The sequence below is a fragment of the Phyllobates terribilis genome, unplaced genomic scaffold, assembly GCF_046119375.1.
Source record: "Phyllobates terribilis strain yellow unplaced genomic scaffold, ASM4611937v1 Scaffold_25__1_contigs__length_18738178, whole genome shotgun sequence".
In the NCBI taxonomy this organism is placed as follows: domain Eukaryota; kingdom Metazoa; phylum Chordata; class Amphibia; order Anura; family Dendrobatidae; genus Phyllobates; species Phyllobates terribilis.
In genome coordinates, this window is record NW_027362785.1 from 10,246,229 (window position 1) to 10,262,608 (window position 16,380).

The following is a 16,380-nucleotide window of genomic DNA, read 5'->3' on the forward strand; positions in this document are numbered from 1 at the left end:
AGACTCTGTGCTTCTCCTAATACCTCCCAGAACTGGGCACAGTATCCAGATGAGGTCTGACCAAGGAGGAGTAGAGGGGGATAATTACTTCACGTGATCTAGACTCTATGCTTCTCCTAATACCTCCCAGAACTGGACACAGTATCCAGATGAGGTCTGACCAAGGAGGAGTAGAGGGGGTAATTACTTCACGTGATCTAGACTCTGTGCTTCTCCTAATACCTCCCAGAACTGGGCACAGTATCCAGATGAGGTCTGACCAAGGAGGAGTAGAGGGGGATAATTACTTCACGTGATCTAGACTCTATGCTTCTCCTAATACCTCCCAGAACTGGACACAGTATCCAGATGAGGACTGACCAAGGAAGAGTAGAGGGGGATAATTACTTCACGTGATCTAGACTCAATGCTTCTCCTAATACCTCCCAGAACTGGACACAGTATCCAGATGAGGTCTGACCAAGGAGGAGTAGAGGAGGATAATTACTTCACGTGATCTAGACTCTATGCTTCTCCTAATACCTCCCAGAACTGGACACAGTATCCAGATGAGGACTGACCAAGGAGGAGTAGAGGGGATAATTACTTCACGTGATCTAGACTCTATGCTTCTCCTAATACCTCCCAGAACTGGACACAGTATCCAGATGAGGTCTGACCAAGGAGGAGTAGAGGGGGATAATTACTTCACGTGATCTAGACTCTGTGCTTCTCCTAATACCTCCCAGAACTGGGCACAGTATCCAGATGAGGTCTGACCAAGGAGGAGTAGAGGGGGATAATTACTTCACGTGATCTAGACTCTATGCTTCTCCTAATACCTCCCAGAACTGGGCACAGTATCCAGATGAGGACTGACCAAGGAGGAGTAGAGGGGATAATTACTTCACGTGATCTAGACTCTATGCTTCTCCTAATACCTCCCAGAACTGGGCACAGTATCCAGATGAGGTCTGACCAAGGAGGAGTAGAGGGGGATAATTACTTCACGTGATCTAGACTCTATGCTTCTCCTAATACCTCCCAGAACTGGGCACAGTATCCAGATGAGGTCTGACCAAGGAGGAGTAGAGGGGGATAATTACTTCACGTGATCTAGACTCTATGCTTCTCCTAATACCTCCCAGAACTGGGCACAGTATCCAGATGAGGACTGACTAAGGAGGAGTAGAGGGGGATAATTACTTCACGTGATCTAGACTCTATGCTTCTCCTAATACCTCCCAGAACTGGGCACAGTATCCAGATGAGGTCTGACCAAGGAGGAGTAGAGGGGGATAATTACTTCACGTGATCTAGACTCTATGCTTCTCCTAATACCTCCCAGAACTGGGCACAGTATCCAGATGAGGACTGACCAAGGAGGAGTAGAGGGGATAATTACTTCACGTGATCTAGACTCTATGCTTCTCCTAATACCTCCCAGAACTGGGCACAGTATCCAGATGAGGTCTGACCAAGGAGGAGTAGAGGGGGATAATTACTTCACGTGATCTAGACTCTATGCTTCTCCTAATACCTCCCAGAACTGGGCACAGTATCCAGATGAGGTCTGACCAAGGAGGAGTAGAGGGGGATAATTACTTCACGTGATCTAGACTCTATGCTTCTCCTAATACCTCCCAGAACTGGGCACAGTATCCAGATGAGGACTGACTAAGGAGGAGTAGAGGGGGATAATTACTTCACGTGATCTAGACTCTATGCTTCTCCTAATACCTCCCAGAACTGGGCACAGTATCCAGATGAGGTCTGACCAAGGAGGAGTAGAGGGGGATAATTACTTCACGTGATCTAGACTCTATGCTTCTCCTAATACCTCCCAGAACTGGGCACAGTATCCAGATGAGGACTGACCAAGGAGGAGTAGAGGGGGATAATTACTTCACGTGATCTAGACTCTATGCTTCTCCTAATACCTCCCAGAACTGGACACAGTATCCAGATGAGGTCTGACCAAGGAGGAGTAGAGGGGATAATTACTTCACGTGATCTAGACTCGATGTTTCTCCTAATACCTCCCAGAACTGGACACAGTATCCAGATGAGGTCTGACCAAGGAGGAGTAGAGGGGATAATTACTTCACGTGATCTAGACTCTATGCTTCTCCTAATACCTCCCAGAACTGGACACAGTATCCAGATGAGAACTGACCAAGGAGGAGTAGAGGGGATAATTACTTAACGTGATCTAGACTGTATGCTTCTCTTAATACATCCCAGAATTGGGTTTGCCTTTTTTGCTGCTGCATCACACTGTTGACTCATGTACAGGCTGTGATCTATTAGTATACCCAAGTCTTTTTCACACGTGCTGTTGCTTAGTTCTATTCCTCCCATTCTGTAGCTTTAATTTTTGTTTTTCTTGCCCAGATGTAGAATCTTGCATTTCTTCCTGTTAAATACCATTCTATTAGTCACTGCCCATTGTTGAAGCTTATCTAGATCCTTCTCAATCCTTTCTGTGTCTTCTCTAGTGTTAGCTATCCCTTCTAGCTTCGCATCGTCTGCAGAGAGGATTAGTTTACCTTCAGTTCCCTCATCAAGCTCATTTATAAAGATGTTGAACAACACTGGGGCCAGGACAGAGCCTTGTGGTACCCCACTAGAAACACTCTTCCAATTGGATGTGCAACCATTTAGGACCACATTTTGGGTCCGATCACTGAGCCAGTTATGAATCCACCTAACCGAAGCCTTGGCAATCTCATACTTGGTCATTTTTTCAGTAAGGATAGTATGAGCTATGTTATAGTATATCTTGACTTCAGCAAAGCATTTGATATCTACTAATTTCCCTGATCCACCCAGTCAGTGATTCGATTATAGGAAATTAGATGAGTCTGGCATGACTTGTTTGCTACTAACCCGTGATGGCTCTGGTTAATTACTGTCTTATCCAAGTACTTACATACATGCTGTTTAATAATTTGTTCACAGCCTTTTCCTGGTATAGAAGTAAGGCTCACTGGCCTGTAATTCCTGGACCCTTTACTTTTGCCTGAGACAGATTCCCAACAAATATCTGGATAGTTAAAATCTCCAATGATCACTATGTCATACTTTTTTAAGAACAAAGACATCTCTCCCATGATCACTGTATTGTACTTTAAGAACAAAGACATCTGATGTAAAAAGAGCTCAGCCATATCTTCAGTCTGTCCAGGTGGCCTATAGTAAACACCTACAATACTATCCTTTCTGTTCTCCTCTCCTTGTATTCTTACCCAAACAGTTCCTGCAGAGCTACCATTCTCTGATGCTCGGATCTCTGTGGAGGTATACGCTTTCCTAACATACAATGTAACACCTCCTCCCCTCTTGTTAAGCCTGTTTCTTAGACATAAGTTGTAGCCTTCTAGGTTTGTATTCCCATCATGTGTATCGTCCCACCAAGTGTCAGTGATGCCTATGACATCATATCTCTTTTCCTCCTGATGAGTGTAGCAAGGCGTCTTCCAAATAAGTGTTTTCCTAAGATGCAGCCCATCTCTAGCAAGGAGTCCATCATACAGGTAATTCACTCCACGGTCAAGAAATCCGAAACGTTGCTGACGCAGCCAGTTGTTCACCTGTAGAATCCTGTTCAATCTCCTTGGTCCACATCAATCCACAAGGAAGATGGATGAGAAGACAACCTGCGCTTCCAGTTCCTTCACTTTCCGGCCTAGGTCTTCAGTCTCTGCACATAGTTTCTAGGTCCTTTTTTGCGGTGACATTTGTTCCTACGTGTATTAGTACACATAGGTGGTCGTCTGGAGCACTGAAGACGTTGAGGGAGGGCACCAACGTCCCTTCACGGTTGACCAAGTGAGTGTCAAATTATTATGTTGATTGCGCAATCCAACGGAAAACCAAACGGAGGCAGTGCTCTGTATGGGAGGATTCGGAGAATCTCTAATCTCGTTTATTTCTACTTAGCATTTTATATTGTTTTGAGTATATCAATAGCCAATCACCTACAGCCATACTACAGGCTTGAACCAATGTTAGTACAATTATTACGGAAATACACATATGGTCATATTATCGTTAGTTCGATGCATGGTGGAAATTTACAAGGTTGTACACATCCCGGCTCAGACCAGGAGCAGAGTGTCTCACTGAATGTTCTTGTGAGAAAAGGTTAGTGTGGGAAAGTTGCATGAGAAAAGAAGGAAAGAATGTATGTTATGCAAGGAGTATAATAACTTGGCCTATCAGACACATCTTTAATTTGGGCACCTGGAAGACAGCAGCACACTTCTCGTGAGGCGATATCCGGTCGGCAGATAGCGGCTTCTGTTCCTCTCAATAGGGACCATCACAGCGCTTCTTTTTCTCCCTTCAAGAAACTTCTGACTTCTTACTGGAGTTTTCTTTATGGGCAAAGCACTTTTTTTGATGTCCATCTTCTTGGTTCTCCTACGTGAGAGCCTAGTAGTGGTTCTTCAGCGCTATGGGTGAGGACTCCTCATCCTCCTGCTTCTTTGGGTCTCTTGCTTCCATTTCTCTTCTTCTGCAGGACCATGAAAGCGGCTTCTCCTCGAACATTGTGAATAGTTATTTCTTCTCTGTCATTTGCTTCTGCGGGAACCATGAGAAGTTTCTTCTCTTACAACATTCTGGAGATTCTTCTGCTCGGTCAAGGAAATCCTCGTCTTCTATGATGAGCTCCAGGGCAGATATTCTCTCCTGAAGACTTTCCACCTTTCCTCTAGTAGAGTCACAAACTTGCATTTCTAGGAAGTAAAGTTCGTCTTTTCCTCTGTCAAGTCTGTAAACATACAGTGACGTGTAAAAGTTTGGGCGCCCCTGGTCAGAATCGCTGTTACTGTGAACAGTTAAGCAAGTTGAAGATGAAATCATCTAAAAGGCCGAAAGTTACAGATGACACATCTCCTTTTAGGTAAAAAAAAATAATTATATTCATCTTTTACATATTAAAAATTACAAAAAGAAAAATGGGTTGATGCAAAAGTTTGGGCGCCCTATACATGCCGCTGTATAGCACACATTGCAGCACATCATATGGGTGATCTCCTTCTCCATGTGGAACAAAATGAACTGACGACGCGCGGCTTCACAATCTACTTCAAGCTGCTCGATCCAGCTACAAAGATCTTCAGACGCACAGCAACGCTTCACTCTTCCGAGAATGCACGGGGAATATACAAATTACCTGTGTCACTATCCCGCACCCCCAGCATCACTATGCCGCATCCCCAGCGTCACTATCCCGCACCCCCAGAGTCACTATCCTGCACCCCCAGCGTCACTATCCCGCACCCCCAGCGTCATTATCCCGCATCTCGTTACTTTCGCATACCCCCAGAGTCAGTATCCCGCACTCCCAGCGTCACTATCCCGCATCTCGTTACGTTCGCATACCCCCAGAGTCACTATCCCGCACCCCCAGTGCTCAGACGGGTCTCCAGTTGCAGGCGCTTTTATGGTCAGTTTCCAGGCCACCACTGTCGTCTGCTGGGTGAGGAACGCTCGCAGTCTGGAGATGTGTAGAAGTCTCTTATGGTCACAGATTCTGGTTCGCCATCGTCTGCTGGGTGAGGAACGCTCGCAGTCTGGAGATCTGCAGAGTCTCTTATGGTCACAGATTCTGGGTCGCAATCGTCTGCTGGGTGAGGAACGCTCGCAGTCTGGAGATCTGCAGAGTCTCTTATGGTCACAGATTCTGGGTCGCCATCGTCTGCTGGGTGAGGAACGCTCGCAGTCTGGAGATCTGCAGAGTCTCTTATGGTCACAGATTCTGGGTCGCCATCGTCTGCTGGGTGAGGAACGCTCACAGTCTGGAGATCTGCAGAGTCTCTTATGGTCACAGATTCTGGGCCATCGTCTGCTGGGTGAGGAACGCTCGCAGTCTGGAGATCTGCAGAGTCTCTTATGGTCACAGATTCTGGGCCGCCATCGTCTGCTGGGTGAGGAACGCTCGCAGTCTGGAGATCTGCAGTCTCTTATGGTCACAGATTCTGGGTCGCCATCGTCTGCTGGGTGAGGAACGCTCGCAGTCTGGAGATCTGCAGAGTCTTTTATGGTCACAGATTCTGGGCTGCCATCGTCTGCTGGGTGAGGAACGCTCGCAGTCTGGAGATCTGCAGAGTCTCTTATGGTCACAGATTCTGGGTCGCCATCGTCTGCTGGGTGAGGAACGCTCGCAGTCTGGAGATCTGCAGAGTCTCTTATGGTCACAGATTCTGGGTCGCCATCGTCTGCTGGGTGAGGAAAGCTCACAGTCTGGAGATCTGCAGAGTCTCTTATGGTCACAGATTCTGGGCCGCCATCGTCTGCTGGGTGAGGAACGCTCGCAGTCTGGAGATCTGCAGAGTCTCTTATGGTCACAGATTCTGGGCTGCGATCATCTGCTGGGTGAGAAACGCTCGCAGTCTGGAGATCTGCAGAGTCTCTTATGGTCACAGATTCTGGGCCGCCATCGTCTGCTGGGTGAGGAACGCTCGCAGTCTGGAGATCTGCAGAGTCTCTTATGGTCACAGATTTTGGTTTGCCATCGTCTGCTGGGTGAGGACCGTTCGCAGTCTGGAGATCTGCAGAGTCTCTTATGGTCACAGATTCTGGTTCGCCATAGTCTGCTGGGTGAGGAACGCTCGCAGTCTGGAGATGTGCAGAGTCTCTTATGGTCACAGATTCTGGTTCGCCATAGTCTGCTGGGTGAGGAACGCTCGCAGTCTGGAGATGTGCAGAGTCTCTTATGGTCACAGATTCTGGGCCGCCATCATCTGCTGGGTGAGGAACGCTCGCAGTCTGGAGATCTGCAGAGTCTCTTATGGTCACAGATTCTGGGTCGCAATCGTCTGCTGGGTGAGGAACGCTCGCAGTCTGGAGATCTGCAGAGTCTCTTATGGTCACAGATTCTGGGTCGCCATCGTCTGCTGGGTGAGGAACGCTCGCAGTCTGGAGATCTGCAGAGTCTCTTATGGTCACAGATTCTGGGTCGCCATCGTCTGCTGGGTGAGGAACGCTCACAGTCTGGAGATCTGCAGAGTCTCTTATGGTCACAGATTCTGGGCCATCGTCTGCTGGGTGAGGAACGCTCGCAGTCTGGAGATCTGCAGAGTCTCTTATGGTCACAGATTCTGGGCCGCCATCGTCTGCTGGGTGAGGAACGCTCGCAGTCTGGAGATCTGCAGTCTCTTATGGTCACAGATTCTGGGTCGCCATCGTCTGCTGGGTGAGGAACGCTCGCAGTCTGGAGATCTGCAGAGTCTTTTATGGTCACAGATTCTGGGCTGCCATCGTCTGCTGGGTGAGGAACGCTCGCAGTCTGGAGATCTGCAGAGTCTCTTATGGTCACAGATTCTGGGCCGCCATCATCTGCTGGGTGAGGAAAGCTCGCAGTCTGGAGATCTGCAGAGTCTCTTATGGTCACAGATTCTGGGTCGCCATCGTCTGCTGGGTGAGGAACGCTCGCAGTCTGGAGATCTGCAGAGTCTCTTATGGTCACAGATTCTGGGCCGCCATTGTCTGCTGGGTGAGGAACGCTCGCAGTCTGGAGATGTGCAGAGTCTCTTATGGTCACAGATTCTGGTTCGCCATCGTCTGCTGGGTGAGGAACGCTCGCAGTCTGGAGATCTGCAGAGTCTCTTATGGTGACAGATCCTGGGTCGCCATCGTCTGCTGGGTGAGGACTGCTCGCAGTCTGGAGATCTGCAGAGTCTCTGATGGTCACAGATTCTGGTTTGCCATCGTCTGCTGGGTGAGGAACGCTCGCAGTCTGGAGATCTGCAGAGTCTCTTATGGTCACAGATTCTGGTTTGCCATCGTCTGCTGGGTGAGGAACGCTCGCAGTCTGGAGATCTGCAGAGTCTCTTATGGTCACAGATTCTGGGCCATCGTCTGCTGGGTGAGGAATGCTCGCAGTCTGGAGATCTGCAGAGTCTCTTATGGTCACAGATTCTGGGCCATCGTCTGCTGGGTGAGGAACGCTCGCAGTCTGGAGATCTGCAGAGTCTCTTATGGTCACAGATTCTGGGTCGCCATCGTCTGCTGGGTGAGGAACGCTCACAGTCTGGAGATCTGCAGAGTCTCTTATGGTCACAGATTCTGGGCTGCCATCATCTGCTGGGTGAGGAACGCTCGCAGTCTGGAGATCTGCAGAGTCTCTTATGGTCACAGATTCTGGGTCGCCATCGTCTGCTGGGTGAGGAACGCTCACAGTCTGGAGATCTGCAGAGTCTCTTATGGTCACAGATTCTGGGCCGCCATCGTCTGCTGGGTGAGGAACGCTCACAGTCTGGAGATCTGCAGAGTCTCTTATGGTCACAGATTCTGGTTTGCCATCGTCTGCTGGGTGAGGACTGTTCGCAGTCTGGAGATCTGCAGAGTCTCTTATGGTCACAGATTCTGGTTCGCCATCGTCTGCTGGGTGAGGAACGCTCGCAGTCTGGAGATGTGCAGAGTCTCTTATGGTCACAGATTCTGGGCCGCCATCATCTGCTGGGTGAGGAACGCTCGCAGTCTGGAGATCTGCAGAGTCTCTTATGGTCACAGATTCTGGGTCGCAATCGTCTACTGGGTGAGGAACGCTCGCAGTCTGGAGATCTGCAGAGTCTCTGATGGTCACAGATTCTGGTTCGCCATCGTCTGCTGGGTGAGAAACGCTCGCAGTCTGGAGATCTGCAGAGTCTCTTATGGTGACAGATTCTGGGCCCCCATCGTCTGCTGGGTGAGGAACGCTCGCAGTCTGGAGATGTGCAGAGTCTCTTATGGTCACAGATTCTGGTTCGCCATCGTCTGCTGGATGAGGAACGCTCGCAGTCTGGAGATCTGCAGATTCTCTGATGGTCACAGATTCTGGGCCACCACTTTCGTCTGCTGGGTGAGGAACGCTCGCAGTCTGGAGATCTGCAGAGTCTCTGATGGTCACAGATTCTGGGCCACCACTTTCGTCTGCTGGGTGAGGAACGCTCGCAGTCTGGAGATCTGCAGAGTCTCTTATGGTCACAGATTCTGGTTCGCCATCGTCTGCTGGGTGAGGAACGCTCGCAGTCTGGAGATCTGCAGAGTCTCTTATGGTCACAGATTCTGGTTCGCCATCGTCTGCTGGGTGAGGAACGCTCGCAGTCTGGAGATCTGCACAGTCTCTTATGGTCACAGATTCTGGTTCGCCATCGTCTGCTGGGTGAGGAACGCTCGCAGTCTGGAGATCTGCAGAGTCTCTGATGGTCACAGATTCTGGGCCACCACTTTCGTCTGCTGGGTGAGGAACGCTCGCAGTCTGGAGATCTGCACAGTCTCTTATGGTCACAGATTCTGGTTCGCCATCGTCTGCTGGGTGAGGAACGCTCGCAGTCTGGAGATCTGCAGAGTCTCTGATGGTCACAGATTCTGGGCCACCACTTTCGTCTGCTGGGTGAGGAACGCTCGCAGTCTGGAGATCTGCAGAGTCTCTGATGGTCACAGATTCTGGGCCACCACTTTCGTCTGCTGGGTGAGGAACGCTCGCAGTCTGGAGATCTGCAGAGTCTCTGATGGTCACAGATTCTGGGCCACCACTTTCGTCTGCTGGGTGAGGAACGCTCACAGTCTGGAGATCTGCAGAGTCTCTTATGGTCACAGATTCTGGTTCGCCATCGTCTGCTGGGTGAGGAACGCTCGCAGTCTGGAGATCTGCACAGTCTCTTATGGTCACAGATTCTGGTTCGCCATCGTCTGCTGGGTGAGGAACGCTCGCAGTCTGGAGATCTGCACAGTCTCTTATGGTCACAGATTCTGGTTCGCCATCGTCTGCTGGGTGAGGAACGCTCGCAGTCTGGAGATCTGCAGAGTCTCTTATGGTCACAGATTCTGGTTCGCCATCGTCTGCTGGGTGAGGAACGCTCGCAGTCTGGAGATCTGCAGAGTCTCTTATGGTCACAGATTCTGGTTCGCCATCGTCTGCTGGGTGAGGAACGCTCGCAGTCTGGAGATGTGCAGAGTCTCTTTCACGGTGGTGTCGCGGTTGCGCAGGTGGAGCAGACCGTTCTCCAGCGTGACGTCACTCACCAGCACCGTGAACAGGACGCCCATCTCATCATACCTGTAAGACATCAGGACACCGTGAGGAGGAAGCAGCACTGCGCCCCGTCATACCTGTAATCCGGCATCTGATAATCCGGCACGGGGCTGTAATGAATGCCACGGCTCCATGAACTTTACACAGACATCTAGTAATCCAGAATATGAGGCCATGCAGTCCCTGGATGCCAGATTGCCATATTAACCCGCTGCACTCACTTCGCGAACAACTGCTCCATCGGCGTCTGCGGAGCGTCCAGGTACCCGGGCCAGACGGAGACCCCGCTCCCCCGCAGCTCCGACGACAGCGCCTGACAGACCTGCGGGTGATCCAGAACATTTACATCCGATAATCCGGAATATCAGGAGGAAGGAGCATAAAGCACCAGCGCGCACGTACCAGCCGCAGGTCCCCCGCCGGACCCTTCCCCAAGTCTAGCGCCACTTTAACGGGGGCCAAAGACGGGTGAATCTTCAACACCTGAGACGCAGAAGAAAAGTATGTGACCCCCTCACATCCTGGCTGACAACTGCGAGCAATGTCGGATCATCACGGCTCTGACTTACCGTCCGGAGCGGCTCGCTCTCCGTCAGGTGCAGAGCGTCCGAGAGGTACGCCAGCAAGCCGCGCTCCAGATCGCTGCTCAGCCACACCGCGTGCGGGATCACCGCCCTCCGACCATCCCGACCCTGGGGGGAAGCGAAGGTAAGAAGTCATAGTCCAGTAATCCGGCATCCAGGAAGTCTGATAAACCCATCTCCGATAATCCAGAACTTCTGATAATCTGGCACCTGTTAACTCTAGTCAATGCTGGATTACCTATCTGCAACTGTGGCTCCTGCCAGGTAATCCCGCATTAACGGACCCAATCTCCAGTAATCCAGAATGTCTGATAATCTGGTGGAGCTCTCTCCAGCAATCTAAAATATCTGCTAATCCGGCACCTGTCAGCTCTAATCAATGCCGGATTACCTATCTGCTAATCCGGCTCTTGTCAGGTAACCCGGCATTGACTGGAGTCATCTCCAACAATCCAAAATATCTGCTAATCCGACACCTGTCAGCTCTAATCAATGCTGGATTACCTATCTGCTAATCCGGCTCTTGTCAGGTAACCCGGCATTGACTGGAGTCATCTCCAACAATCCAAAATATCTGCTAATCCGGCACCTGTCAGCTATAATCAATGGCGGATTACCGGATAGGTGTCAAATTAGCAGACAGGTAACCCAGCATTGACTAGGACAGACCAGTGCCGGATTAGCAGATATTCTGGATTATTGAGGATCAATCAGGCAGTGACTAGAGCAGGCAGGTGCCAGATTAGGATTATCCTGTGTCCAATAATCCAGTACATCTGGTAATCCGGCATCTCTCCGGAGCATTACGCACGTGCAGTTTGGTGCCGGCGTGCATCTGTGTCAGCGCGGCGTCGTCCACGGAGCGCAGCGTCTCCACCGGCTCCGGCCCCCAGGGGAAGTCGTAGTTTATAAGAAGGGTCCTCGCTCCGTCCACCTCCTGCCGATCACTGCTGCTGAATCCAGACGGGACCTGAGCGAACTGCGAGGAGACAGGGGGGGAGGGGGGGGGGGGTCATCACCGGGCGGACCATCACCATGCGGACCCCCGCCGCCCACCCCCTCCACCACTCACCCTGCGCCACCACAGCAGCCGGTGCCGCAGCCAGTAGTCGCGCCACTGAGATGAGGTTCTTGCGGAGCTGAACCAGCAGAGCGACGCCGCCGTCATCTCTCCGGGCCTGAAATACGTGAAGACATGTCACAGCGTCAGGTGCCACAAACGTGGGGCCAACCCGGACGGGGGGCTACAGTCATCACAGCAAACGTGCGCCCCCTGCTGGCGGAGGGAAACTCACAGAAAGGCGCAACCTCCTGCACCCGACACCCAGGACTGAACCCTCGTCTGACCGTGACCTACCAGGCTCCGGCATCATGTAGATCCGAGCCGGCGTCCTGTAGATCCGAGCCGGCATGGAAGCACTTCCCCACCTCTGCGATACCGAACGGCAGCTTCCGGTTCACCAGCTCCAGACAGGAGACGTAGTGCGACAGGGCGCCTGCAACCGAGACATTGGGGTCATCAATAACGAGGGTCCGGATACTGGGGCCCCAACAGTCACCACGGGCCGGGGAGAGGTCTGCTTCCAAAACAGCGCCACCGCTGTGTACAGGTGGCATGTGGTACTGCAGCTCCGCCCCATCCACTTTAATGAGACCCCGTGTAGCTACCTTGCAGCAGGTCCTGGCGCAGACCGTGGTGATCGCCCGGTGAGGGCTGTTGGGGGCTTCGGAGCGGAGTGTCGATAGCCAGGACCTGCTCTCGGCTCACGGTCACCATCTTCCACCACTCGTCTATCAGATTCTTCTTCATCTCGATGCCAGGGGGTCCGAGGCTGTGACGCCCCCCGAGGACGGAGGCGACGGTCAGCCCCTCTCCCAGTATAAAGCGCCGACGCTGACACAGTGGGAGCAGGGCGTCACTGATCCGATCGGAGGCCGTCGTGTACCGCCTGATCCCTCCGCACAACCTCAGCATGGACCACCGCTCCTGGGCCGCTCTGCACACGAGGGACGACATCACCATCTGCAGCCACGTGACGCTGCGAGCGCCGGGACCAACCTGAGGGGGACACAGAGAAGCCACAGCTGAAATCTCCCAGCATGCCCTGCAAGATCAGTGCCTGCACAGATCCGCCCCCCACAGGGCGCCAGAAGTCGGCACGGCCCGGCCCAGGGCAAGCAGGTCGCCACGGCCCGGCCCAGGGCAGGCAGGTCGGCACGGCCCGGCCCAGGGCAGGCAGATCGACACGGCCCGGCCCAGGGCAGGCAGGTCGGCACGGCCCGGCCCAGGGCAGGCAGGTCGGCACGGCCCAGGGCAGGCAGGTCGGCACGGCCCGGCCCAGGGCAGGCAGGTCGGCACGGCCCGGCCCAGGGCAGGCAGGTCGGCACGGCCCAGGACAGGCAGGTCGGCACGGCCCAGGGCAGGCAGGTCGGCTCGCCCCGGCCCGGGGCAGGCAGGTCGGCACGGTCCAGCTCAGGGCAGGCAGGTTGGCACGGCCCGCTCCAGGGCAGGCAGGTCGGCTCGCCCCGGCCCGGGGCAGGCAGGTCGGCACGGTCCAGCTCAGGGCAGGCAGGTTGGCACGGCCCGCTCCAGGGCAGGCAGGTCGGCACCACCCGGTCCAGTACAAGCTCCAGGACTCCATGGTGAACACCTCCCACCGGGGCGCTTCTGATGCCACCGCAGTACGGCCGGCTCTGGCTGCCATGGCGACCTGGTCACAAATACTGGACACAGGTCACACACTGGGGACGGGGATCTCAGTCTGATGATGTTATATGGGGGCAGAGGGCAGATAATGCAGCCGCGTCCTTATAATGTGACGCCCTATATAAAACTGATCTATATGACATCACTGCCCGCCTGTATCATATGTGGGCGTGACGTCACTACAAGGCAGATATAAGGAGCGAGATGATAAACGGAAACACACACACAGAATTCCCGACCTGCAGCTCCAAGCGGCTTCTCATGTGCTTTCAAAAGAGGCGGCACCTGTGCGTTCCAAGTCTCGTTTTTACAGCGCGTCCTGCGTTCAAAGCCTCTATTTAGAGTGCGTCTGCGTTCCAAGCCTTCATTTTCAGCGCGTCTTGCGTTCCAAGCCTCTATTTAGGGTGCGTCTGCGTTCCAAGTCTCTATTTAAGGGTGCGTCTGCGTTCCAAGCCTCGGTTTACAGCCCGTCCTGTTCTTTTAAGACTCTGTTTTCAGTTCCTTCTGCGTGTCAAGCCTCTGTTTACAGCTCATCATGCGTTCCAAACCTCGGTTTACACAGCCTGCACTGCGTTTCAAACCTCGCTGTGTATTGCGTTCAACGTATGAGCTCTTTCCGTAAATCACGTCACGATATGAATGACGTCATTTACCGGCATCCCTCGGCTGCCTGTGCGTCATTAGTTCCGCTCCCCGGGCTGTGGCTCTCGTCCCTTCACTTCCCCCACAGTTCCCACATGTCGGCGCCGAGGAAACATTTTTTTTTATAGATTTAATAATAAAAAGTAAAAAATCTGAATAATAAAATACAATGAAAATGGCATCAAATCATTAGAAGCGGCTCAGACATGGGATGTGTGCGGCTGCTGCTGCTCAGTGTGAACAGGGCTGTATCCTATATGAGGTGCAGACGTCACAGCCGGACCCTCGCGGCCCCCCTACTCGTCCCTGTCATGTGATCGCTACAAAGAATGATCATTATCTAAAAAAAAGAGCTGATGTGGGGTCACTGCCCGGAGCTGATGTGGGGTCACTGCCGGAGCTGATGTCTGGTCACTGCCCGGAGCTGATGTGGGGTCACTGCCCGGAGCTGATGTGGGGTCACTGCCCGGAGCTGATGTGGGGTCACTGCCGGAGCTGATGTGGGGTCACTGCCCGGAGCTGATGTGGGGTCACTGCCCGGAGCTGATGTGGGGTCACTGCCCGGAGCTGATGTGGGGTCACTGCCCGGAGCTGATGTGGGGTCACTGCCGGAGCTGATGTGGGGTCACTGCCCGGAGCTGATGTGGGGTCACTGCCCAGAGCTGATGTGGGATCACTGCCCGGAGCTGATGTGGGGTCACTGCCCGGAGCTGATGTGGGGTCACTGCCCGGAGCTGATGTGGGGTCACTGCCCGGAGCTGATGTGGGGTCACTGCCGGAGCTGATGTCTGGTCACTGCCCGGAGCTGATGTGGGGTCACTGCCCGGAGCTGATGTGGGGTCACTGCCCGGAGCTGATGTGGGGTCACTGCCGGAGCTGATGTGGGGTCACTGCCCGGAGCTGATGTGGGGTCACTGCCCGGAGCTGATGTGGGGTCACTGCCCGGAGCTGATGTGGGGTCACTGCCGGAGCTGATGTGGGGTCACTGCCCGGAGCTGATGTGGGGTCACTGCCCAGAGCTGATGTGGGGTCGCTGCCGGAGCTGATGTGGGGTCACTGCCGGAGCTGATGTGGGGTCACTGCCCAGAGCTGATGTGGGGTCACTGCCGGAGCTGATGTGGGGTCACTGCCGGAGCTGATGTGGGGTCACTGCCCAGAGCTGATGTGGGGTCACTGCCCAGAGCTGATGTGGGGTCACTGCCGGAGCTCATGTGGGGTCACTGCCCGGAGCTCATGTGGGGTCACTGCCCGGAGCTCATGTGGGGTCACTGCCCAGAGCAGATGTGGGGTCACTGCCCAGAGCTGATGTGGGGTCACTGCCGGAGCTGATGTGGGGTCACTGCCGGAGCTGATGTGGGGTCACTGCCGGAGCTGATGTGGGGTCACTGCCCGGAGCTGATGTGGGGTCACTGCCCGGAGCTGATGTGGGGTCACTGCCCAGAGCTGATGTGGGGTCACTGCCGGAGCTGATGTGGGGTCACTGCCCGGAGCTGATGTGGGGTCACTGCCCAGAGCTGATTTGGGGTCGCTGCCGGAGCTGATGTGGGGTCGCTGCCGGAGCTGATGTGGGGTCGCTGCCGGAGCTGATGTGGGGTCACTGCCCAGAGCTGATGTGGGGTCACTGCCGGAGCTGATGTGGGGTCACTGCCGGAGCTGATGTGGGGTCACTGCCCAGAGCTGATGTGGGGTCACTGCCGGAGCTCATGTGGGGTCACTGCCCGGAGCTCATGTGGGGTCACTGCCCGGAGCTCATGTGGGGTCACTGCCCAGAGCTGATGTGGGGTCACTGCCCAGAGCTGATGTGGGGTCACTGCCGGAGCTGATGTGGGGTCACTGCCCGGAGCTGATGTGGGGTCACTGCCCGGAGCTGATGTGGGATCACTGCCGGAGCTGATGTGGGGTCACTGCCGGAGCTGATGTGGGGTCACTGCCCGGAGCTGATGTGGGGTCACTGCCGGAGCTGATGTGGGGTCACTGCCCGGAGCTGATGTGGGGTCACTGCCCGGAGCTGATGTGGGGTCACTGCCCAGAGCTGATGTGGGGTCACTGCCGGAGCTGATGTGGGGTCACTGCCCGGAGCTGATGTGGGGTCACTGCCCAGAGCTGATGTGGGGTCGCTGCCGGAGCTGATGTGGGGTCACTGCCGGAGCTGATGTGGGGTCACTGCCCAGAGCTGATGTGGGGTCACTGCCGGAGCTGATGTGGGGTCACTGCCGGAGCTGATGTGGGGTCACTGCCCAGAGCTGATGTGGGGTCACTGCCCAGAGCTGATGTGGGGTCACTGCCGGAGCTCATGTGGGGTCACTGCCTGGAGCTCATGTGGGGTCACTGCCCGGAGCTCATGTGGGGTCACTGCCCAGAGCAGATGTGGGGTCACTGCCCAGAGCTGATGTGGGGTCACTGCGGAGCTGATGTGGGGTCACTGCCGGAGCTGATGTGGG

The 16,380-nt window shown here is 54.1% G+C and overlaps 1 protein-coding gene across 1 annotated transcript; it reads right to left on the reverse strand.

Annotated features, from left to right (window-relative positions):
• Nucleotides 1-9,754: 9,754 nt before the first annotated feature.
• On the reverse strand, nt 9,755-13,637 carry POLG2 (DNA polymerase gamma 2, accessory subunit). Its single transcript, XM_073660411.1, has 9 exons — nt 13,537-13,637; nt 12,259-12,649; nt 11,948-12,086; nt 11,663-11,768; nt 11,402-11,569; nt 10,576-10,698; nt 10,409-10,489; nt 10,228-10,328; nt 9,755-10,030 (listed from the first exon to the last, which is right to left on the reverse strand). The coding sequence occupies exons 1-9, from the start codon at nt 13,558-13,560 to the stop codon at nt 9,865-9,867; spliced, it is 1,299 nt and encodes a 432-aa protein (XP_073516512.1). The 5' UTR covers nt 13,561-13,637; the 3' UTR covers nt 9,755-9,864.
• Nucleotides 13,638-16,380: the final 2,743 nt, after the last annotated feature.

Bases quoted from the DNA above. Each gene is read 5' to 3' on its own strand.
- POLG2 (XM_073660411.1), bottom strand. From the start codon at position 13,560: ATGAGAAGCCGCTTGGAGCTGCAG. The intron at 12,650-13,536 runs GTCGGGAATTCT...TGTCCCCCTCAG, and splicing joins GAAGCCGCTTGGAGCTGCAG to GTTGGTCCCGGCGCTCGCAG. The intron at 10,031-10,227 runs GTGAGTGCAGCG...GATGTCTTACAG, and splicing joins ATGGAGCAGTTGTTCGCGAA to GTATGATGAGATGGGCGTCC.